Raw genomic sequence first — 24385 nt, 5'->3', positions numbered from 1 at the left:
AATTGTTTATGGGTTTTGTGGTGTTTCATATGGTGTAATGATAAAACATAAAATGTTTATAAAAAATAAATTTAAATGTTTGTATTTAGTAAAAGGTATTTTAATTAAATAAGTGGATATTGATGAATTGAGATTCCCCTGTGAATTAAAGGTGGTTTGGTCTGTCACAGCTGGGACTATTTAAGACGGCAGTTTCATTTGTGAAGTGTTGTTGATTCTGTGTGAAGAATAAACCACTGCTGTTTTCCACCTGACTCTGCCTCAAAGCTTCATCCTCACTGTAAAATCCAACCACAAAAGGCTACCTTGTTACACTCACATTGTTGAAATCAGGCACTTTTTCTGGGCACATTATTTCTGTGACTTTTTATGAGGCACTGCTTTATGAAATTTGCCATGCTGGGCAATAAGTTTAGCAACTTCATAACTTGCTGTTGTGGCTAGCTGCCATTTGGTTAACTTTCTGTGTTTATTCAGCACCAGTGTACGATATGTAGCTCTGATGTCTGGTCTCATAGTGCCGACGGACATTATACTCTTTCATCACAGAAACATTTTCATTGCAAATCAAACAGACACACTTTCCTTTGATTTCTTTGAAAAAATACTCATTTTCCCACCATCTCCTATCACTCACTTGCTATTTTGGGTTTCTTCGGTGCTGCCATTTCTGGTGACTCCCAGTAAAAGTTTTTCTTCACTTAATTTCGTTTCTGTGGCTGGCTCCATCTAGTGTTGAAACTGAGAAGTGCAACAAAGTTGAGCTCAAGCTTCGTGTGCGGGCCATATTCAATTGTATTTTCAGAATATGATGCGGGCCAATAAAAACTGGACCGCGGGCCGCATTTGGCCCGCAGACCATAGTTTGGACAACCCTGGCATAAAGGCTTCAGGGCGGGCTCAGACCAAGAGCGATTCATAAACTTTGATGCAGAAAGACCATAAAAATGACAGGTATCAATTGCACAGCGCACCTTCCTGGAGGGAAAGAGCTTCTAGCAAGCAACTGCTGGTCGACTTTGGCTGCATAACCTCAGAGCATCACTAACTCCACATAGCAGCTAAAACTTTTAAGTGCAGTACTATAACTTTTAATTCATTGTTAAAATAAAATTGTGAAGATTTAAAAAATATCTTCCATTGAATATTTAAAAGACATTTATTTAGTATCATTTCTTCAGAACCCCTCTTGGCCCCCAGTCTAGAAGCGCTCCTGGGCTGCAGGTTTGGTGCATTTTTGCTTAGTGTGGCCTATGCGGATCTGGTGGCTTGTCTTGGTGTGGCAAGAACAATTATTCATAAAGTATATGTGAAGGAAAGATTTAGTAGCAAAGTTTGAATAAATTTAAATGTACACTTTATGATGTTTCTATTAAAGGTTTGCATTCAGTTGCAGCTCAACAGTATATATGCTCTTCTGACCCTCCTCAAAGAAGTGAAGAACAGGGTGTTCAGCAGTTAGAAATGTGAGACATGGCTAAGGTTATAAGCCTAGGTTGTGGAAATTCAGTTTCTAGTATCTGTTTAGCCATCAGCAGAGAGGTTTTTTGGAGAAACGCCTAAAGTTGAGCTGTGAATGTGTATGCAACCCTGCTCGACTGAAACTTACAGATAAGTAACGTATAGATTTTTACCTGACACTTGAGCCAGGGGGTGTGACTAAGTAATGTGTGATGTATCCTATGTAAATGAGGGGACGTTCAGCCCCAAGTCAGAACTCATCCGATTCTCACTGAGATGTGAGCTTTGTATGTTTTCTCCATTTGCAAATGTTAATTAAAGCTGTGTTTGTTCTCTTTTAAAGCTGAAGTTTGGTCTCAAATTTTGTGCAACTTAACATATATCAACATTTTTGAATAAAACACACAGAAAGTCATGTAACGTAGGAAATATTTATGTATTTACTGTTAATCTATTAATCTAGTTGTTTGATTTGTTCTTTAAATGGCCACTTATTTTGGCTAAAGCTACTATTTACTATTTATTATATATATATATATATTTATATATATATATACTGTATGTATGTGTGTGTGTGAATATGGTGGCATATGCTGCCACCCCATAGATATTTTTCTAGATCCGCCCCTGTGCAGCCCTCTGCTGGGTCCTTGTGAAAAACTGAGAATGACGGAGATATCAGCGGCTTATAGCCCTGTGCGGCTTTTATATGTACGTTTCCAGATTTAAAAAAAAACAACTTTGTAGATGCGGCTTGCAGTAAGGTGCACTCTATAGTCTGGAAAATACTTTACAATGCTTGTTTCATTAAAATATTCTGTGTTGTTTTGTTTTTTTTGTTCAGATAAAATGAAAAATAAAATATAAAAGTATATTTCTTTGGCCTATTTGCATTCTTTTATTATGAACATATCTGGCACACATGGCAAAAGGTTCGGACACCGGTGGTGTAAGTCTGCCTGTCAAATGAAATTTTATTTGGAAATGCTTTAAGTTGCCGCTTTGAATCGTTTTTGATCAATAAAACGCTATAAATAGCAGCTGAAGCTCTTAAGATTTTGAAGCAAATAAAAACTAATGAAGAGCTTTGTGTGGCTATAATAGTTGGGATTCATTCCTCTAACTCTTTCCTGGTAAACCAACAGCAAATATATCATTTTTGTTTGTTTGGGGGGATTTTTCTGTTCTGTGGGTTTGTTTAGGTTTAAGTCAGAGGGTAACTAGGCATCATCATTCCATGCTAACATTTGTGACCAAAAGTTTGGAATGTTCTTCCTGATGTCACACTGGTTGGTGTCAGAACCCAACATTCTGTTTGAGCTCAGTTCGTCAGAAATCTGATAGAGTAAGACGTAACTTTGTGAGTTAAACCAGCTTTCTCTTGTGAATAAATTTACACCAAAATGGATAAATCTGACCAGGAACACAAAAGGCCATCCTCCAGGAGAACTAAAGGTAATGAGTTGGAGTTTCACTCTTACTTATCAAGACAAGGTTTATGTTTCAGTTTTTTGGAAAATTATACTGTAAAATATTTGACGGTGGTTTAACTTGAAAATGAAAGTCCGGCTGGTACCTTGAAAATGCATCTGAAGTCAACAAGAAAATTTTATTGGTTTTAATTAAGAAATTAAAGTTCATGCAGTTGATTTAACAAGAGACAAGTTATTAAAAGTTTTTTTTAAGTTCACTAATCTTGAATTGAGTTTTAACTTAATGCTGCAATTTAAAGAGTAGAAGATAGTAGACAAAACTAAATGTGGCTCAAATGTTTTAGAGTGTAGAGGATCTAACAAGTCATTTTACACACTTAACAATAACAGTCTTGTAAACCTCTTAATATATAGTTAAGAGAGTTTGAATTTTTATTGCTCAGAAATTCTGTTTTATTAACTTCCATTGGTTAGGAACATTGAAATGTGTTAATCTCTGTTGGCTTCTTGGAGAAGCATGAATCTGGATGAAAATGAGTTAAATGTTCAACAGTTTATGTAATAAAGTCCCTGATCAGATATCAGTATGTGAGGTGATTCAGAAATACTAAACATGTACTCTAAACAATCCTTAATTTTCCACAATATTTCTCTTTCTTTAGAGAGCCATGGAAAAAGGATCAGGGCCTCTGAGATCCCTGGAACTTCAAGAAGCTGCCAGGACCTGATCGAATCCAGGAGGCTGCTGAAGAGGAAGATGATTGAAGGAAAAGAGGAAGGTTCCACACCGGCCAAGTGCAGGAAGGAAGAACTCCAGGATCAGCTTCCAACCAGAGAGTCTTCCTCCTCAGTGGACATCATCATAGGTTGGCTGCTTTGATGAAACTAATGTTCATTTTCTCTTCTGTATGTTGACAGACCAAAATGTCAGACCAAACTGTAAAACGAAATCACAAATTCTCCTCGGATTTCTCTTACTTTAGAGAGAAGCAGCAGCGTGAAGCTACCAAGTGGTGAGTCTGCTGAGGATTGCAGACCAAATAACAGGAGAAATTCTGGTGATGAGATCCACGGAAAAAGGATCAGGGCCTCTGAGATCCCTGGAACCTCAAGAAGCTGCCAGGACCTGATCAGAACCAGGAGGATGCTGAAGAGGAAGATGACAGAAGGAAAAGAAGAAGGTTCAACACCAGCCAAGTGCAGGAAGGAAGAACTCCAGGATCAGCTTCCAACCAGAGAGTCTTCCTCCTCAGTGGACATCCTCATAGGTTGGCTGCTTTGATGAAACTAATGTTCATTGGCTTTTGTTGACAGACCAAACGTGTAAAAAATAATCACTATTTATTCCCAACATCTCTTACTTTAGAGATCAACAGCAGCAGCACGATGCCACGGTGTGCTGAGTCCATTGGAGACAGCACACCAAAGAGAAGGAAAAAGGCTAAAAAAGAGACCCGCCGAAAATGGACCAGGGTTACTAAGATGTTTGGACCATCCAAAAGCCACCAGGACGGGACGAGGATTGTGAGGAGACTGAGGAGAAAAATAACAGAAGAAGGAGAGGGATCTCCAACACCGGCAGAGAATGAGAATAAGGGACTCCTGCAGCAGGACGCAACCAAAGAGCCCCCATCCTCAGTGGACGTCAGCACAGGTTGGCTACTTTGGTGAAACCTCTGTTAATTTTCTCTTACCAGATTGATAATCTATTGCAAGGATTGAATATATCTGATTATTCAAAACTGAGTGAGACAAACTTCAAAAGATTATCACCTGAAGTTGCAGCAAAAAGTGGTTCTTTAAAGAGAGGGCGGCTGAATACAGTTCCATGCTACAACTTTTCAGATCTACATTTATAAATATATGCTGAGCACTTCAAAGTGACGCTTTACCTTATATTGGTCCTTCTTATGAAATTCCTGTAATATAACCTAAGTTTTGTGGTTGTCATGAGACAAAATGTGAAAAAGCAAGGAGGACAAGCGTTTTTACAAGTCACTATAAGTCTTATGTTTCTGTCGGGATGTTTTTCTCTTATGGAAAATATTGTTAAAATGCTCATGCTGTTTCTATGGGTTTTTCTCATTATTAGAGTCCAACAGCTCCAGCCTGGTACTTTGCAGCTCAGGAATAGGCGATTTACGGAAGAGGAATCTGAAGAAGGAGGACAAGGACATTGAGGAACCACAGCTGAGGAATAGGAGGAAGAATACCAGGAAGAAGACGAAGAGGACAAAAGAAATGGATTCCCAAAGAGGTCAGAGTTTAAGTCACAATAGAATTGTAATATAAACATTTGTTAGAGAGACTTAAGGTGTGGTGATAATTAGATCTAAGGTAACGTTAGTGAACATAGTTTATTCTGATGCTTTATGAAATTTAAAGATGCGTTCATGTGTTTAGCTGAATTCCAGGAAAAATATACTGAGCTGCATCTACTAGGAAAAGGAGGCTATGGATCTGTGTTTGCTGGACATCGAGAGGTGGATAAATTACCTGTAGGTGTATTTGGAATACTTAAAATGAGGCTCTGTGAAGTTATCAGTAATAGTTCTTCTAACAGTGGCCAGTAGGAGTCAAAGTTTGTAAAAAAGAGTTAATATCCTCATAGAGGTGCAAGTCTAACAGCTAGTCAGACTCTGTTTTAGCTGATTTTAGCTAATAACATCTCAAACTGAAAAAGTTCAGATCCGTAAAATAAGACTATATTAGATAAATAATTTCATTAACCAATGAGACTTTAAGAATTAAGGTACATGTATTTACTAATACATACTTGAATTGCACAATTGTGAACATTTTCAGTTCTTGTAGTTTTAAATTAGATTTGGGAAAGACCAAACTAGATAGCTACATTTTCTTTCAATTCTAATGGTGCATTCACAACAAATGCATTCCGCACATCAATCATAATACTCAAAATACTGATAACTCAACGTCAAGCAACTTCAGAAATCTGAACATTCCCATTGTTGAGCAATGCTTTGTTTCTATTGTATAGGTGGCTATCAAACACATTCCAAAGGAAAAGGTGGACCGCAAACATAACGTGAGTGAGCAACATCATCTAGGACTGACTTTAAGTCCTACTGGATTCCAGATGCATTGTGGGTTTCTCCTGTTTGCTTCGATGTTTCAGGATGAGAACGGTAGGGAGATGGCGTTGGAGGTGGCCATCATGCTGAAACTGAAGAATCTGAGTAGCAGTTCATCAGGGCAGTTAGCCACAGTGTCCCTGCTGGACTGGTATGAACTGGAGGAGGAGCTGCTCATAGTGATGGAGAGGCCCATGCCTTCGCAGGACCTCAATGACTACCTTGATGAGAATGGAGGTTGTCTACATGAGGAGGACGCCAAGGTAAGCTGCTGGATGGAAATTCGAGTGTTTTTTTAAATATTATCACTTACTGCTTCAGTTGGGGATTTTGTTTCATAGTGAATGTGATCAAATCAGAGAGATGAAATACAGTGCAATAATCCCTCCGCAAAACAATTTTGTAAAACTTTATATTAATGCATGTCATAATGTCTCTACAAACATTGAAGTGTGTGGGTGTAATGTGACAATGTGAAAAATATCCATATGAAAATAAAAATCTTTACAAGTCACTGTATTTCTCACTGAAGTCCAACATCAATGTGCAGAATTATGAGCTTCAAATCATTTTTGTCTTTTAGGTCATTTTAAAACAGTTGGTGGAAGCAACGATTCAACTTCAGGATGCAAACATCTTCCACAGAGATATTAAATTGGAAAATGTCCTTATTGAGAGGAGCTCAGAAGGCCTACAAGCCTATCTCATAGACTTCGGTCTAAGCTGCTTTGACCACGGAAGGAAATTTACCATCTTCCAAGGTACGATATCCTGCTTCTTTCTGCCAGTTCTGAGAAAACAAAGATTCTTTTTACTGTTCTTCTTCTTTCTGACTCTCTGAATTCTGACACATTTTCTAGGGACCCATGCTCTTGAATCACCAGAGTATCGCACACAAAAGAAATATTTTGCTGGACCCACAACAGTGTGGCAGCTGGGAGTGGTCCTGTTTGAAATTCTCCACGATACAAATTTTGACACCAACAAATTTCTCAAAAAGAAGCTAAAGATCAGCAAGAGGCTTCCCAAAAGTGAGACAAACATTGTATTATATCTTCTCACAGCACATATAAATCTGTCCGCAACTCTAACTGTTGTTGCACTTTGACCCCTGACCCTCCAGACTGCCATGATATTCTGACTAGGTGCCTGAAGACAAACCCAGAGGAGCGTCCCACACTGGAAGAGCTGCTCAATCACGCATGGTTTTCTTAACTACACCTCACACAAACATTAAATTATTAAATTTAATCATTGGTAGTTAGTTTAGTTTAGTTTGGGATGAGGATTAAGGTTTAGGGTTCAAGGACAGGTTTGTAAGTTGGGGTTTTTATGGGGTCTCTGGTTTCCTCCTCTGGTTGAACATTTGTTTTTCTAGCATGTTTTCAGGACCCTCCCATAGGCCCACCACCTGTGAGAGGAGCCAAAGCGGTCGGGTGCAGTGTGGAATGGGTGATGGCCAAGGGAGGGGGCCCTGGCGGTCCGATCCTCGGTTGCAGAAGCTGGTTCTTGGGATGTGGAATGTCACCTCTCTGGTGGGGAAGGAGCCAGAGCTAGTGTGTGAGGTTGAGAGGTTCTGGCTAGAAATAGTCGATCTCACCTCGACGCATGGCTCTGGTTCTGGAACCAGTCTCCTTGAGAGGGACTGGATGTACTTCCACTCTGGAGTTGACCACGGTGAGAGGCGCCTGGCAGGAGTGGGCATACTTGTTGCCCCCCATCTCGGTGCCTGTACATTGGGGTTTGCCCCGGAACAAGAGGGTACTGGAGCCGGAAAAGGGTAGAGTGCCTTCTACGGGTCGGGGGGGATGTCCTGCCCCAAGTGGAGGAGTTTAAGTATCTCAGGATCTTGTTCACGAATGAGGGAAGAAGGAAGCTGGAGATCGACAGGCGGATTGGAGCAGCGTCTGCAGTGAAGCGGGCGCTGTACCGGTCTGTTGTGGTGAAGAGAGAGCTGAGTCAAAAGGCTAAGCTCTCGATTTACCGGTTGATCTACGTTCCCACCCTCATCTATGGTCATAAGCTTTCGGTCATGACCAAAAGAACGAGGTCGCGGATACAAGCGGCCGGAATGGGTTTTCTCCGTAGGGTGTCTGGGCTCTCCCTTAGAGATAGGGTGAGAAGCTCAGTCATCCGGGAGGGACTCAGAGTAGAGCCGCTGCTCCTCCACGTCGAGAGGAGACAGATGAGGTGGCTGGAGCATCTGGTTCGGATGCCTCCTGGACGCCTCCTGGTGAGGTGTTCGGGGCACATCCCAGAGGGTGGAGGCTCCGGGGAAGACTCAGGACACGCTGGAGGGACGATGTTTAAACCGAGATTTTTAGGATTCATGACCTCATCTATGGCCATGGGTGTTTATTAGCATAATTGGAGTTTCATGGATTTTCTCTGGATGCTCCGGTTTAATCCTTGAGTCAAAACAATTTGCTGGATCAAATTGAGATTAATAGGTTTATGCTCCTTTCTTCCCATTAGACTAAAAAGGGTTCATTAGCTCAAGTAGAGATCAGTGAGATTTTTCTAGGTGATCTATTTTTGACCCTCTGGAAAAAATAAAACACGTGTTAGGTGGAGATTCTGCATCATCTTTGGATGATATAGAGTGTGCAAAATTGTCTTTGGTATGTGTTGTTGTTTAGGTTTTATTCCACTTCTTATCCATTGCACACAATAACTTAGCAGCAGTGGTTTAAAAATCCCTAAAGCATTTTAATCTGTTTTCTTTAAACTTTGAATTACAAGTTTATATGTTATAAGTTGTTCCTGTCCTCTAGAGTCCATACAGGGTGAGATGCCTCTATGGGGCATTTGTTGCATAGGAATGGCCTACAGTACATTCATGTTGTTGATAACTTTCTTTAACAATAAAAATGCAGATTTCACATTAGGTAAATCAGTTAGGACACAACCACAGGCACTATCACATAGTTTCATGCACACAAAGATAGAGAGCAGCCGAGAAAATGAAGAACAAAGTATCCTTGAATTTGTAGTTTACATATGTATTTGTGCAATGCATATTGTTTTTGCTAGTCATTAGTCACATTTCCATTGTTCATCCTATCCTGTCTCACTTTCTCTCCTGCCCCTTGTCTTTGATTTTTAGGTTCTGTTCTTCCATCAGAGCCAGAGCTCCAGTCTATGTTTTGTCTGTCTTGTCCACTTTCCTGTCCTCTCCAACCCCAGCCGGTCGAGGCAGACGGCCGCCCATCCTGAGCCTGGTTCTGCTAGAGGTCTCTCCCTTTGAAAGGGGAGTGTTTCCTCTCCACTGTCGCCCCGTGCTTGCTCAGGGTGGGGGATTGCATCCTGAGCTTTGATGCAATCTGCTGGTTTCCTCCCCTTCGCAGAATCGCCACCTTAACGTGGTGGAGGGGTTTGAGTACCCCTATGGTCTTGAAGTCTTGGCTGTCTGTGAGTTTCATCTCTGGTGGGGTCTCACATGGCATAAAGGCTTCAGGGCGGGGTCAGACCAAGAGCGATTCATAGACTTTGATGCAGAAAGACCATAAAAATGACAGGTATCAATTGCACAACGCACCTTCCTGGAGGGAAAGAGCTTCTAGCAAGCAACTGCTGGTCGACTTTGGCTGCATAACCTCAGAGCATCACTAACTCCACTTAACATGCAACACCTGTAGAAAAGGACAATGAGGTCAGATGCCATGAAAATTCCTTCTTGTAACTTTTGCACGTTTTTGTCCCAAAGCTACAAACGTCAGTGTTCACATCATGAAGGACTCCACACATCCTGCACACAGACTGTTCCATTTACCTGTCATAATAAGCAGGGAACCCTGTTGCTTTTACATCACCTCTGTTTTGTCTCTTTGACCCCAATCAGCAATTATCCCTCCACCCTCCATTTTGGACTCCTCCTTTCATATGACAAAAAAGCCATGACGTGTTTATAATAAAGAAGGGGTCTCAAACTCCAGGCCTCGAGGGCCACAGTCCTGCAGTTTTTAGATGTGCCACAGGTACAAAACACTGGAATGAAATGACTTAATGACCTCCTCTTTGTGCAGATCACTTCTCCAGAGCCTTAATGACCTAATTATTCTGTTCAGGTGTGGTGCAGCAGAGGCACATCTACAAGTTGCAGGACTGCGGCCCTCCAGGACTGGAGTTCGAGACCCCTGTATTAAAGTTTTTAAGGATAACACTCTCCACAACTTTAGTTATAGGCCTTTTTGTATGAGTTGCCCACTTATTATTTATTCTACTATTTTCAATAAAGCACTATGCATCCTCTATTTTCCCAGAGTTCAGGCAGTCTCCACTCAAGAGCCACACAGATACAACCTGGGTGCACCTGTGTGGCTTGGTCATAGAAATAAAATTTTAAATTAAACTGGAATGAAATTTTACAAAATTGATCATTTTCATTTATGAAAAGAGAGATGTAACTTCTAACATGACTATAGATGAGCAAAAACCATACAAATTACAGTGAAATGTTTTTTCTTTTCAAAATATTTTATTGTTTCTTGGGAAATTTTAAAACATGACATTGCACAGTTATACAGAAATGTTTTACTTTTCTTTTAATAAATACAATTCCTGAATTATTTGAACTTCATTTGTTTATATCTGTTTTCTTAATCTGCGACGGACTGGCGATATGTCCAGGGTCAGCAGCCCTCATGACCCAACTATAGGGATAATTCATGATAATTAATGGATGGATAAATGTGCTCTTAATGTAATGTATATTTGTCTCCAAAATATTGATTTGATTCATGTTTTATTACTTTTGTTTGAGATAGATTGGGTGTAAGGATAGATAAATACATCTCCATGTTTCCTTATTGTTGCTTATTCTAGATTGTTTGTTACTAATATAATTTTGTATAAAGATTTAATAAAGATTTGAAAATAAAAAAGTGACATATCACGTTTTGTAGCCATTTCTTTACTATTTAATTTGTACTTTTAATGTTGAAAGTCTTCTTGGGTGTTTTAAAAGGCGTTGTCAAATAAAATACGTTATTATTAGTATAATTATTATAACACGGTCGGTACAGGAAATAGTGTCACTAGCGCCCTCTTCATTTCCGGAATGAAATAGTCCCATTTCCATATAAGGTATGAGACTGACAGTGGTCCGTCCCCGCCCCTTTCTGTTTGCTGCAGCGAGGGTTTTTTTGGGTTGTTTTTTTTTTTTTTTTTTTTTTTTTTTTTATTAAACAAACAGTATACAAAGACTCGTTGAGGTATACGAACATTGCAACAAGGTAGAAAAAATAAACAAAAAACAAGGGGCTAAGACTAAAGATAAGCACATAAACAGTAAGGCAAATGAATAATAATAGAGCAAGATTTTAAAACAAAAGAAAAGTAGAGATACTGGCAGTTACTTTTTTTGCAGAAATAGATTTCAAATGTTTCAATGAGGTGTAATACAATTTAAATTGGTTAAGAAAAAAATCAAAACAAGGTGTAGAACCTCTCCATTTACAGAAGTGTATATGATATTTAACAAGCAAGAAGACATTATTTACCATGTCAGATATTTGACTATCAAGGCCATCAACATAGTATAATATGTGGGTGATGGTTATCTCTGGGATGTCTTCAATTTTAAGGGACAACCAGTTTTTAATGTCTCTCCATAGTTTAAAAGAAAAAGGACAGGAAAAAAAGAGATGATTAAGGGATTCTTCTGGACATTCACAAAAGGCACAACAGGTTCAATCAAATTTAAATCTTTTGTGCAAAAATTCAGCCACTGGGTAAAAATTGTGAGAGATTTTGAAGTGAGTTTCTTTAACCTTTGGTGAAATCGGCCATTTTACATCCTTGGAGAACGCCTTCTTTATAATAGACAGATTGGCTGTTGTCAAGATACTATTGTTGTAATCATTAAATAATTTAGATTTGAAGGCAGTCACAAGCATAACATTATTGCACTTTCTATCAGTTACACTATATTCTCCAATTTTCAATTTGGGTAAAGATGAAATAACATTTGAATATCTTAAGGTGTTTTGGATGAGATGGATCAGAGCTACAGGAATAGCTTTGCATACTTTTAGATATTCATTACAAGTACAGTTCAGATCAAATTTGTTGGTAAAATCTATGATCTAACAAAACACCATTACTATCCATTAAGTCAGTTACAAATAAAATACCTTTTTCATACCAGTCAGTTTTAAAAATAGATTTTCTATTTATTAATATTGATCTGTTATTCCACACAATGGATCCATGTGGGGTAAAATTGTGGGTAAATATCATTTTCCAAAAATGTAAAACTTGCTTGTGAAAATTAGACAGTGCAATATTAATCTTGGTTAATTCAAAATCACATTTAAGCAAGAAATCCAAGCCACCGAGCTTATTAAATATAGATTTAGGGATATGAAACCACATTGAGTTGGAATGAGACAAATAGTTTTTCAGCCAATTTATTCTAAATGAACCAATCAGAGCCTCAAAATCCAAAGCTCTAATTCCTCCTTTATCATAATCTTTAATAAGATGAGATCGTCTTAAATAGTGAGTTTTGTTCCTCCAGATAAATTGAAAGATTATTGAATTGGCTTTCTTAATATTCTTGTCAGAGATAAAAGCAGAATGGCATGGATAAATTAACTTGGACACTCCTTCAGCTTTGGACAGAAGAGTTCGTCCAAAAATAGTCAGATCTCTAGTTAACCAAAGACTCAAGGATCTCTTCATGCCATCCAAGCAACTTCCAATGTTTTCCTCCTCTCTTCTAATAGTATTTTTTGAAATCAGTATTCCCAGATATTTAACTTCAGACTTAACTGTAATGGAAGCAATAGACGTCTCAGAGCTGGAATGGATCGGCAGAAGTTCACATTTATCAATATTGAGAGACAGACCAGATGCGCCGGAAAACATTAAAATAGATTTTAGAGCAATGTCTACCATAGTTTTGTCTCTTAGAAAAATTGTTGTATCATCCGCAAATTGACTTATCTTGAATTCCTTATCAAAAATTTTGATACCGTGCAAATTAGAATTTTTCATAATTAGTAAGGTAAGCATTTGAGTTGTTAATATAAATAATTCAGGTGAAATTGGGCAGCCCTGCCTGATTCCTCTTGACATAGAGAAACTAGGGGTCAAACTCGTTCCCAGGGAAACTGAGCTATTCATATCAGTATACAATAAACTAATTATATTACAAAATTTTTCCCCAAAGCCAAAATATTTTAGTGTTTTTATTATAAAGCAGTGTTCCAGTGAGTCAGAAGCCTTAAAGAAATAAAAGAATAAAATAAAACTGTCACTATCAATAAAGCTACGATAATCAATCATATCAAAAATCAGTCTAGTGTGATGATGGATATTTCTTCCCTTTAAAAACGCTGATTGGCATTCATTAATAATCGTTCCTAATCCACTGTTTAAGCGATTGGCATAAACAAAAGCTAAAATTTTATAATCTGTACATAAAAGAGTGATGGGTCTCCAATTGTTTAGTGATAAAGGATCTTTGTGGATCTTCAGTGGTAACGGCCAAGTCACAAAGACCACCACTATCACCACCCAATGGAGGGGACTGCTGTCTTAGCCAAAAGGCAGAGAAGCGACAAATGACAGTGAAATACAGCTACTTCCGGTGGGCGCCGGAAGTTAGACCCACAATCGTTTCCCCAGTAAGCCTCGCAGGAATAAGGTGGATAGCCCGGTGTGGCTTTTTTGTGGATTTTTCTTCAACCGCCACGGGGCTCCTTAGTGTGGCCTACGTGGATCTGGTGGCTTCTTGGTGCAGAAATGAAGGACTAGGAGCTCAATCTGGCATCAGTTGTTTTCTTTATTTCATACCTGCATTTCACACATGGGCACCGAGGTAAAGTCAGTCTCTGGCATGAAAGAAACTCCTCGACAGTGATCCTCATGGCTCTGAGGATTACCCATAATACAGTAACCAAAATAAAATAATTGAAAATTACAGTGATCGTATAGTGGATTTGGTTTGCATCAACGGAACAACCAGTGAGTGTCCTTTTTAAAGAAAGTAACACAATTAATTAAAATGCTCTGAAAAATAAAATAAAATGCTGACATTTAATTTACTAGATGCCATTTTTATATTTTAGCTTATACGAACTGCATCTTGGAACAATGCAAAAACATTAACCATATCTATACAAAACTATTAATATAAAATTGCCTTATATTAGCCATCTGCTACAGAGATTTAGTAAAACATACCTGCATTTCACACATGGGCACCGAGGTAAAGTCAGTCTCTGGCATGAAAGAAACTCCTGCAAGGAGGAGCCATAATGTTAATGTGTGGGAAATTCCCGCCACACTTTCTCACGAACTAAACATTTCTATAACGCAACAAAAACAATATAATAGCAAAGCTAACATAACATGGACTAAACATATTTCAATAATATGCAAAAACGAAAACCATAAACATATTTTATAAATAATATTTCTTCATCACATCGCAGAGACACGTTACCTCGACAGTGATCCTCATGGCTCTGAGGATTACCCATAATACCCCGCTCTTTCTAGGGTGAATGCAATACCCCGTTTTACCAGCAGATGGTGCATTTTAGCAGGATTTAACCTGAACCATTTTAACTATGTTACATACACCCCCTGTAAATTCTGCTAAAATGGGGTTGTATCAAACAAGTACACACAGCACTAAAATAAAAGTGCAATAAAAAGAGCACATAGTAGTCACATCAGTTCAAAACTATCCATGAGGAATAATGTTAGCAAAAGTGCGGCCATTACTCTTACCAACACAGACCCAAAAGATGCCATTTACACCTTTTGACATACAACCATTGCTCTACAAAGCAGTCACTGAGGAAAAAAAAACAAAACAAAAAAACTTTGAAACAACACAAATCTACCCTGCAAACATGGTCCTTACAAAGGAAAACAGAGAGTCCACAGTTGACATTGAATCATCCACAACCTGTTCATTCATTTCACATATAAGTCTGGCTGGAGGCTTAACAGGCCTACCCGACCTAGTGCAAAGCCGAGACGGCTGAGTGCAAACAACATCAGTCGCAGGCAAGTCCAGTTTTGTGTCAGTACCATGTTCAGCTGAAAGATCATGCTGAATGGGCTCAGAGAGGACAGCTGCAGTTGTAAGGTTGGAAACTGGTTCAGGAGAGTCTGACAGTGCAACAGGTCCAGGGAGATCAGGTTCAGGCAAATCCTTGGTCACATCACTTGAGGTAGGACACACAATGTCCACTGAGGAACCACGTACTGGAATGTCAGAAGCACAGTCAGGGTGATTTACAACTTCATCCATACAACTATTGTCCTCCATTTGCAAAAGCCAGTTCACAGTTTTAGTTTCATTGTCCTGTACTTCATCAGGCACAATAGGGTCAGAGAGTCCACTTCCCGCTGTGGAAGGGCAAGAGGAATGGTCTGCAACAGCAGAAACGGCAGCAGCAGTGAGAAAGTTGACAGGAAGTAGAAGATTTCTGTGGAGAACCTTTGTCCTTGATGTGACAGGATCTTTGATGCAATACACATTTATATCAGGCTTCACAGACACCACTTCGTATACTGTTGATTCCCATTTGTCTGCAATTTTCCTCTTCCCTCGCTCACCACGATTAGCAACCAAAACTCTGTCACCCACATCGAGAGGAGAACCTTTAGCTTTGCGGTTGTAGTACATTGCTTGGTGGGCTTGTTCAGATGAACTGTTTTGTTGAGCAATGCGGGCAGCCACAGAGAGGTCATGTTTGAGGCGGGAGACAAACTCATGATGGTCTACAACTGGGCCATTTGACAGAGCGTGCTGGAAAACCACATCAATGGGCAGGCGCGGGATCCTGCCGAACATAAGGAAAAACGGTGCAAACCCAGTTGTTTCATGCTCAGTGCAATTGTAGCAGAATGTTAGCATTCGGAGCATCTGAGGCCATCTTGACTTGGACTGGGGAGGAAGTGCTCGTATCATGTTACCTAAGGTTCTGTTGTAACGTTCAACAATGCCATTCCCCATCGGGTGGTACGGTGTGGTGTGAGATTTCTGTATGCCAGCCATGTCCAGCAGTTCTTTGATGAGAAGACTTTCAAAATTTGCTCCTTGATCTGAATGAATGCGTTTAGGAAAGCCATATATGCAAAAGAAGTCATCCCACAGACGACGAGCAACTTGTTTGGCTGACTGATTTTTGCATGGAAACGCATGTGCCATCTTGGAAAAGTGGTCTGTTACAACTAGAACATCGACACAGCGCCTATCTGAGAGCTCAGCTGTCCAAAAGTCAATACAGACCAGTTCCATTGGCTCAGAGGTGTGAATACTTTCAAGGGGAGCTCTGTCATTAGGTTCTGGAGTTTTACCAACCACACATCGAAAACAGCACTTCACATGGTTAATGATGTCACGTTCCATCCCAATCCAAAAGAATCTCTGTCTGGCGAGAGACAGAGTGCGGGCCTGGCCCTGATGACCAGCTGAGTCATGCACCCCTTGGAGGACCTTGGCTTTTAAAGAGTCAGGGACAATAAACTGTTGAGTTGTCATGTTCATTTGTTTGTCTTTTTTAACTCTGTACATCAGGCCATCTTTAATGACAAGCTTAGGCCAATGTCTCAGCAGGTTTAGAACACCAGGTGACTCACTTGCGCGTTCACGTCTGGTGGGTCTCCTGTGACGCTGCATATAATAGAAAAGTCGGCCCAACACACCATCCTGACCTTGTAAATTAGCAAGTTCACTCTTTGGCATCAAGGCAGATTGATCAATGTCACTGAGTTGCAAGACAGCTGGATCAGTGGCTCTTGCCTGACTGAAACCTCCAGACTCATGTGCCTCAAGAACAGCTGACACATCTTGTGACGTTAATGTCTGGGGAGTCGGTGAGGGAACCTCAGCATTGTCATCCGTGCTCTCAACAACCAGCTGACAGTTGTTCGTACAACGAAACGCATCTTGGACCGTTTTGTCCATCATACCGTTCACCTGGTTAAGCAGTGCGGTATATGGTTCAGTTACGATGCGATGGCTCATGCATGACTGAACAAATGGTTCTCTACTCAAGGCATCAGCGACAACATTTTTGCTACCAGGAACATAATTCAGATCGAAACTATAGGCAGCGAGCCTGGAAACCCACCGTTGTTCACACGCATCTAACCTTGGCTTGGTTAGTATGTATGTTAATGGGTTGTTGTCTGTCCAGACTGTGAAATGACGCCCTTTTAGCCAGTGGCTAAACTTGTCGCATATTGCCCATTTAAGAGCAAGAAATTCCAAGCGATGTGCTGGATAGTTTAGCTGTGAGCGTGAGAGAGTCCTACTGGCAAAAGCCACTGGTCTAGCCACCCTTCCATCAGGGGGAAGCTGTGACAAAACAGCTCCAATGCCATCAAAAGAGGCATCAACCGCAAGGATGAATGGAGCATTAAAATCCGGATGAGCCAAGGTAACACTACTTATCAAATTGTTTTTCAAAGTTTTAAATGCTTCCTTGCACTCGTCAGTCCAGTCAGATGGGGACAGTTTAACCTGACCCTTTTTGAATTTGGGTTTGTTGCCTCGCCCTTTTTTGTTTGTCGCTCCAGGCTCAGCTACAAGGCCAAAGAGTGGTTTGGCTTTGACAGAGCACTTCCCAATAAAGTGATGATAATAAAGGACCATCCCAAGAAAGGATCTAATTTTCCTGGCACATGGTGTCTCACCATCAGGCTCCATGAGATCAGTTTCCTGTACCTCACTGATAGCCTCAACTTTACTAGGATCAGTGCTTACACCGTCCTCACTTATCACATGACCCAAAAATTTCACTGACCTACGAAGGAAGTGACACTTTTTTGGAGACAGTTTTAAGTTATTTGCAGCCAGACGAGAGAAAACCATCTGGAGCCGATCAAGCGCAACCTGTTCAGATGGGGCAAAGACCATCAGGTCATCCAAATAACATAGCAAACTAGTGAAATTTTGGTCCCCAAAAATAGACATCATCATTCGCATGAAAGTTGCAGGGCTATTGGTCAAGCCTTGAGGCATCCTATTGTACTCATGCAGGCCAAATGGAGATGAAAAGGCAGTAAACCTTTTGTCATCCTCGTGTAGCCTCACATTATAGAACCCTGAAGTCAGGTCCATGGTGGAAAAGAATACATTCCCACCAAGTGCAGCGAGGGCATCTGTTTGATGAGGCAATGGATGCGCATCTTTAACGGTTCGCGCATTCAGCCATCTGAAATCATTGCAGATGCGGAGGTCTCCATTAGGCTTAACAACCAGAACCAAAGGAGAGGCGTATTCGCTTTGTGATTTACGAATAATTCCTAACTCCTCCATTTCACTCAGAGCAGTGCGCAGTTTTTCATAATGGCAGGGCGGAACACGCCTGTATGGTAGTCTAAAGGGTTTGTCATCCACAAGTCGTATTCTGTGCACAAAATCTGTAGCATCCCCACAGTCCATTTTATGCCGAGAAAAGATGTATTCATACTGCTGAATGACTTGCAATAACTTATTTTTCCACTCAAGGGAGACTTCACAGGATGAGAGGTCCAAGTCCTGGAGTCCAATGTCACTCAGAATATGAGACATCTCCTTGTCAGATACTGGTGTCCTTACAGGGTCTTTGGTGTACTGTGTGTTGGATTGGATGAGCTCAGGCTTGGCGAAGTCCTGTACAGAAACACAAGTGGACACATCGGCAACTTTTGCATTTCTTCTCAGAGTGAGAGGTTTTTCAGTTGGATTTACAATCTTGACAGGAACACACCCGTCACCATACAATGACGCCACAACTCTCCCCACTAGGATTTGTCTGGGTCGGCACTTGGACTGAGTTGGTTCAATGATGACTGAACATCCAACTAAAGAAACATCAGATGTAGGCAGTTTGGCCCAAACTAAATGTTCAGTTAGGGGCTGGAGAGTTACAGACCTTTTGAGTTTGGCTGTGCCCACTTTGATGGGTTTCATGTCTGGGTCACAGGATATTGAGTCTGACAGCAGAGACATTAAACAGGGCAAATTGTCTTTGTGAATGCCTCTCTGAGAGGAACAATCAGTTGTCCCATCAAAAGAGGTTTTCATTCGTGAAATCAGCCATCTGATAGCATTACTGCCCAATATCATTTCATCAGTTTGGCCTGGAACTACTAAAACAGGGATTATGACATTAAGGTCAAAAACTGTCAGAGTGAGTTCATACAATGCAGAAGGTGTGACGACATGACCTCCACATCCAACAATAACAAAATCAGCAGCTGGTTTCTTATCCAGGTTTGTGAGACAGTTTGAAAGTTTTGCTTCAGCCTCCTCACTTATGGTGCATGCCATTGATCCACTATCAACCAAGGCTTTGAGAGAATGCTTCCCTCCAACAGTCACATCTGTGTAGAACAAGCTGTCAGTCTTTGAAAGTCTCTGAGGGGCTTGCACAATTAGTGTCTTTTGTGGTGGGACTTTGCTGCTGTAATTAATGTACAGTGTCTCACAGTCATCATCAGAAGAATCCAAGGTGGGAGTGTCATTAAGATGATCTGCGCTGTCCTCCCCTCCACGCAGATCTTTCAGTTTTCCTGCTGGTTGTGGGAAGGCAGCTGCTCTCTCCGACGGCAGTTTCGACTTGAATGGCCAGGAAGATGGCAGAAGAAGCACAGATTATTCTGGCGGCAGTGTGTACGAGCAGTGTGAGAATTATCATTACACACAGAACATGGTATGTCGTTCAGTCCTTTAATACTCGGCAAACGGTTGTTAACAGGTTGCCTTCTGCTGGACTGGGAGTTGCCTTGGGCTTGAAGTAGGACTTTCTCCAACATGCTAATCAGCCTGTCCATAGTGGAATTGTCTGGGGCTACACATTGTTGCAGTTCCTGCTTCTGAACAGATGTGGAAGTTGTGCAGTCCACCTCCGCACGGTTCACACTGATTCTGCTTTCTTTCCGAGCAGACCGCAGTCCCTTTTCCATATGATACTCATCCAACACCTCCTGAACATCTTGTGCTGACCATTTTTCTATGGTCTTAGATCTGAAGGTGATAGCTAAATCTTTACATGGACAGTTTCTGATGAACATGCGAGTAACTTCAACACTTGGATTGTCAAAGGTCTTACCCTGTTCTTGAAGACGGCTATCAGCAACATCAGCTGCTCCATTCAATCTTAGCCAATATTCGAATGGATCCTCGTTCTCTTTTGGCCGGGTGGAGTAAAAATCAGCAAGTGGTACGGGGGAGCACTGATCAGACCCAAAGTGCTTGCGAAGAAGAGAATAGATGGCTTGTGGATTGTGCTGAACATCAATTCCACAGTTGCGTATTCCACACCTCACAACATCCCTTGCTCTGCCTCTAAGATGGATCAGGATTTCTTCAGCTTGGTGTTCTTGCTGTACACCACTCTTTTTGATGTAACTTTTCATTGAGTCCTCCCATTCATCAACTGTAACTGTATCAGAACTCTCCCCTTTAAAAATAGGTGGTTCTCTCACCTGGCTTCTGGAGACGAGCTGGACCTGAGAAAGATCCAATGAGCTGCATGGAACTTGATGGCTCTCATTTTGAGTATTCTTTATTGCAGTACCACTTGGGGTGCTTGAGTTCAGGTGTGCCATAACACTATCAGCCAGCTGTTGCCCTATTTGTTGGACAATAGTGCTCATCTGATCAACTAGCCCAGCATTATTAACATGAGAATCTGGGGTAGATGTGCTAGAACACTGACGAGGTTGAATATTAGGACAGGTCTGACTACTGGGTGTAACAGCTTCCCCAGTCACAAATGAGTCATTTTCAGTATTTACATCAAGTAATGCCCCACCCGACACTTTGTCACCCATTGAAAATGGAACAGGGGTGTTAAAGAACCCTCTACCTCTACCCCTACAGAGTGGAGTCATGTTTGATTGTCCAAAATTACTGAAATTCATTTTGACAAAAGTCCAAAAGCATTCAAAAGAAAATATCCTTTGCCAAGGATTTATAAACACTCAGATGTGTTACTTAGACTATTGTTGAAAACCCAGATGGTACAGTGGAGCTCCAGCGACGTGAAGATCAGAAGTCACCAGCCCGGTCCGATGTAGTTCTGGACGAGTCACGGCACCAATGTGGCCTACGTGGATCTGGTGGCTTCTTGGTGCAGAAATGAAGGACTAGGAGCTCAATCTGGCATCAGTTGTTTTCTTTATTTCATACCTGCATTTCACACATGGGCACCGAGGTAAAGTCAGTCTCTGGCATGAAAGAAACTCCTCGACAGTGATCCTCATGGCTCTGAGGATTACCCATAATACAGTAACCAAAATAAAATAATTGAAAATTACAGTGATCGTATAGTGGATTTGGTTTGCATCAACGGAACAACCAGTGAGTGTCCTTTTTAAAGAAAGTAACACAATTAATTAAAATGCTCTGAAAAATAAAATAAAATGCTGACATTTAATTTACTAGATGCCATTTTTATATTTTAGCTTATACGAACTGCATCTTGGAACAATGCAAAAACATTAACCATATCTATACAAAACTATTAATATAAAATTGCCTTATATTAGCCATCTGCTACAGAGATTTAGTAAAACATACCTGCATTTCACACATGGGCACCGAGGTAAAGTCAGTCTCTGGCATGAAAGAAACTCCTGCAAGGAGGAGCCATAATGTTAATGTGTGGGAAATTCCCGCCACACTTTCTCACGAACTAAACATTTCTATAACGCAACAAAAACAATATAATAGCAAAGCTAACATAACATGGACTAAACATATTTCAATAATATGCAAAAACGAAAACCATAAACATATTTTATAAATAATATTTCTTCATCACATCGCAGAGACACGTTACCTCGACAGTGATCCTCATGGCTCTGAGGATTACCCATAATACCCCGCTCTTTCTAGGGTGAATGCAATACCCCGTTTTACCAGCAGATGGTGCATTTTAGCAGGATTTAACCTGAACCATTTTAACTATGTTACATTAGCAGAACGTGAGTCATTGAAGAAAGAGCTAATTTTCATTTAGAACAAGCACATGCTGGCAGCAAATTTCTCCACGGAGAAATTTCTTCAAACTTATACCCCCTCATCATGGAAACCACACGAAGAAGTTCATTTGATGCAGCTTTTAAGTTGAGGGCTATCGATCTGGTAGTACAGGAGGGAAATAGAGCCGCTGCATGTAAGCTCTGCGTGAACGAATCCATGGTTGAGCGTTGGAGAATCCATTATCCAGTATCAGAATCCAATAAATCCAGTAGATTTATTAAGGATGCAGCCCCAGGGGCGGATCTACTGGGGTCAAATGAGAGCCTTGCCACCCCAGCTGGCGACTATGAATTCAATAAATAGTTATGGCAAATCAGACGTTAAGCGCATGAATCTCTTTTTCCCGACAACATTGAATGCACCACAATGTAACCTGACACCTACTCCTGAGTAGCAAGGACAGGGCGTGAGGCAGCAGCACGTCATACACGCGGGAAAATTACAATCTCTGATTGGCTGACACGTATTCCCAAGCTGCTGAAGCTTCTGGAACATTCTGCTTCCGAGTCTGCTTCGGTCAAGGTAAGATAAACTATTTCAATATTTAATTTGATTACAATATTATTATAACTGCTTACAGTTGTTAGATGTAATGTGTTCTTTAAGAAATGTGCTCGATTTTAAAAGTTTGACTGCTGTGGAATATTTCGTCTTGGCTCTGATAGCGGACCTGCTAGCTTGATGGAACAGGATTTTTCTGGATTTAGCCACTTTATTTCTAGCCCTCATGATATATGATATAGCTCCACAAGTGCGTCTTTCGTGACTTTCCAGTGGCAAGATGCTCTCTATAACAGGTTAATGTGTGATTCGGTTCGGTTGGAGTCCAGTGGGGGATGATTATCCGTATTACGGTCTGAAGCGCAACACCTGCGGTCATTTCTCTGTTGATTTGCAGCGTCACTCAGCAACGGAGAACCTCGAGGTTCTGGTTCTGATGGACTAAATAAACCCAGCTATTATATTTTGTCTTATAGAAATTTATTACTGGCCCAAACATAATGATAAAAAACACTGTCTGCGCCCACTTCATGAACTTTATTATTTTTTAAATTGAAATGAAAAATCAAAGTCACATCACACCAAGTTAATATAATGTAGTTCTGCTGTTTTATTTAGTAAAACTTGTGTACCGACACGCCGCCTGCTAAGATGCTCAGTACAAAGGATAGAAATTATGAGATTATTCACGCACCCGCCATTGCTGTCCATTGAGTCAAGAATATAAACATCGGTAAAATACCACAATCACTCAAAGAATCTGAAAAAAGGACGCAATGTTTTGCTGTAACTTCAACACTTTGACCGTGATATGTAACAAGGTTCGTGGGTTTAACAGGGGAGGACCTAAAAGTTTTAGTTTAAAGAAAATATTGAGAAAGTGAGCAGTGGTCAGTTATGTTAGCCTAACTGTTGCTAGCCTGCTACTGACTTCGGCAACCTTAACATGTGCTGCGCAGTTTGGTTAAAAGTTAAAAATATTTTGTAACAAGTAAATCAAGTAAATTATTAAATAATTATTAAATTACTTAACATCACCCTCTGGTGGTTCACAGAAAATAAAGCTGGCCATGTCATGTCGTCATATATAACAGAGAGAAAATTGTGTATGTATGTATATGTGAATTTTACCCAAAATAATATTAATAGCATGTGTTTATAATAAGATTTTTAATCAGTGTATTTGTTTTGAGCCACCTAGTGGTGTGATGAGTGACTGCATGCAACGGGTCCTTCAGGCGCTCTCCTGGCTTCCCCCACCAGAATTCTGAGGAATGCTGGTGAAGGTAGGTGCGAGAGAGGCAGCTCTTCACTACTTTTTTTAACTTATGGTCATATTTTTCTAGTTCAACAATTAACGAAATACTGTAAGCTCATTTAACATTTAGAAATATAATTTGTAAAGTTTTCTCGTGGCTCCGCTGGAAAAATGTGACCCTATGAGTGAGAGCTACTCCAGTTGGTGTTTGTGGCTGACCACTCGGTCAGGACGCTAACTGTGTCTTGTTTTTCAGCTGTAAGTGCCACTTGCGTGCAGTCAAAGTCACATTGTGAGAGATTAGGCACTAGGTGACAAACAACCAAGCAAGGAAGGCTACACTGGTGCCGTGACAAACGAGAAGGGTTACACATACAAACAGCTAACAAACAAACAGACAGACTGGCAAACATGACTGACAACATAAATTACTGACATTTAATGTAACATAATTACCTGAAATGAGTGGTCAACAACACACACACAATATATATATATATATATATATATATATATATATATATATATATATATATATATATATATATATGTGGTGGCATATGCTGCCACCCCTGAAAAATCTTGCCACCTCATAGATATTTTTCTAGATCCGCCCCTGTGCAGCCTTCTGCTG

The 24385-nt window shown here is 40.5% G+C and overlaps 3 protein-coding genes across 4 annotated transcripts; 1 reads left to right on the top strand and 2 right to left on the bottom strand.

Moving 5' to 3' along the window:
- The first annotated feature begins 2864 nt into the window (after nucleotides 1-2864).
- Nucleotides 2865-7204, top strand: LOC116727414 (serine/threonine-protein kinase pim-2-like). Its single transcript, XM_032574828.1, has 10 exons — nucleotides 2865-2916; nucleotides 3557-3760; nucleotides 4261-4548; nucleotides 5029-5151; nucleotides 5298-5392; nucleotides 5896-5943; nucleotides 6034-6252; nucleotides 6573-6750; nucleotides 6850-7020; nucleotides 7113-7204. The coding sequence occupies exons 1-10, from the start codon at nucleotides 2865-2867 to the stop codon at nucleotides 7202-7204; spliced, it is 1470 nt and encodes a 489-aa protein (XP_032430719.1).
- Nucleotides 7205-13691: 6487 nt separating this feature from the next.
- LOC116726759 (uncharacterized) lies at nucleotides 13692-17410 on the bottom strand. Of its 2 annotated transcripts, XM_032573636.1 has the most exons (3): nucleotides 14442-17410; nucleotides 14180-14235; nucleotides 13692-13789 (listed from the first exon to the last, which is right to left on the bottom strand). In XM_032573636.1, exon 1 carries the CDS (start codon nucleotides 16980-16982, stop codon nucleotides 14844-14846), a length of 2139 nt encoding a protein of 712 aa, XP_032429527.1. In that variant the 5' UTR covers nucleotides 16983-17410; the 3' UTR covers nucleotides 13692-13789; nucleotides 14180-14235; nucleotides 14442-14843. The 2 variants fall into 2 exon arrangements, with proteins under 2 accessions (XP_032429527.1, XP_032429526.1); XM_032573635.1 differs by lacking the exon at nucleotides 13692-13789 and having other exon boundaries at nucleotides 14175-14235.
- Nucleotides 17411-18556: 1146 nt separating this feature from the next.
- LOC116727412 (uncharacterized) lies at nucleotides 18557-21925 on the bottom strand. Its single transcript, XM_032574825.1, has 4 exons — nucleotides 21790-21925; nucleotides 21528-21583; nucleotides 19707-21137; nucleotides 18557-18614 (listed from the first exon to the last, which is right to left on the bottom strand). Exons 3-4 carry the CDS (start codon nucleotides 20867-20869, stop codon nucleotides 18557-18559), a joined length of 1221 nt encoding a protein of 406 aa, XP_032430716.1. The 5' UTR covers nucleotides 20870-21137; nucleotides 21528-21583; nucleotides 21790-21925.
- Between the last annotated feature and the right edge of the window lie 2460 nt (nucleotides 21926-24385).

This window comes from Xiphophorus hellerii, chromosome 10 (assembly GCF_003331165.1).
Source record: "Xiphophorus hellerii strain 12219 chromosome 10, Xiphophorus_hellerii-4.1, whole genome shotgun sequence".
Lineage (NCBI taxonomy): Eukaryota > Metazoa > Chordata > Actinopteri > Cyprinodontiformes > Poeciliidae > Xiphophorus > Xiphophorus hellerii.
This window is presented reverse-complemented; position numbering and strand designations above follow the sequence as displayed.

Excerpts from the sequence above, each read along its gene's own strand:
- LOC116727414 (XM_032574828.1), top strand. The coding sequence starts at position 2,865 with ATGGATAAATCTGACCAGGAACACAAAAGGCCATCCTCCAGGAGAACT. Across the intron at positions 5,152-5,297 it reads AGAAATGGATTCCCAAAGAG|CTGAATTCCAGGAAAAATAT; the intron begins GTCAGAGTTTAA and ends TCATGTGTTTAG. Across the intron at positions 6,253-6,572 it reads TACATGAGGAGGACGCCAAG|GTCATTTTAAAACAGTTGGT; the intron begins GTAAGCTGCTGG and ends TTTGTCTTTTAG.
- LOC116726759 (XM_032573636.1), bottom strand. The coding sequence starts at position 16,982 with ATGAGCCATCGCATCGTAACTGAACCATATACCGCACTGCTTAACCAG.
- LOC116727412 (XM_032574825.1), bottom strand. The coding sequence starts at position 20,869 with ATGAATTTCAGTAATTTTGGACAATCAAACATGACTCCACTCTGTAGG. Across the intron at positions 18,615-19,706 it reads AACTCCCAGTCCAGCAGAAG|GACTTCGCCAAGCCTGAGCT; the intron begins GCAACCTGTTAA and ends GTTTCTGTACAG.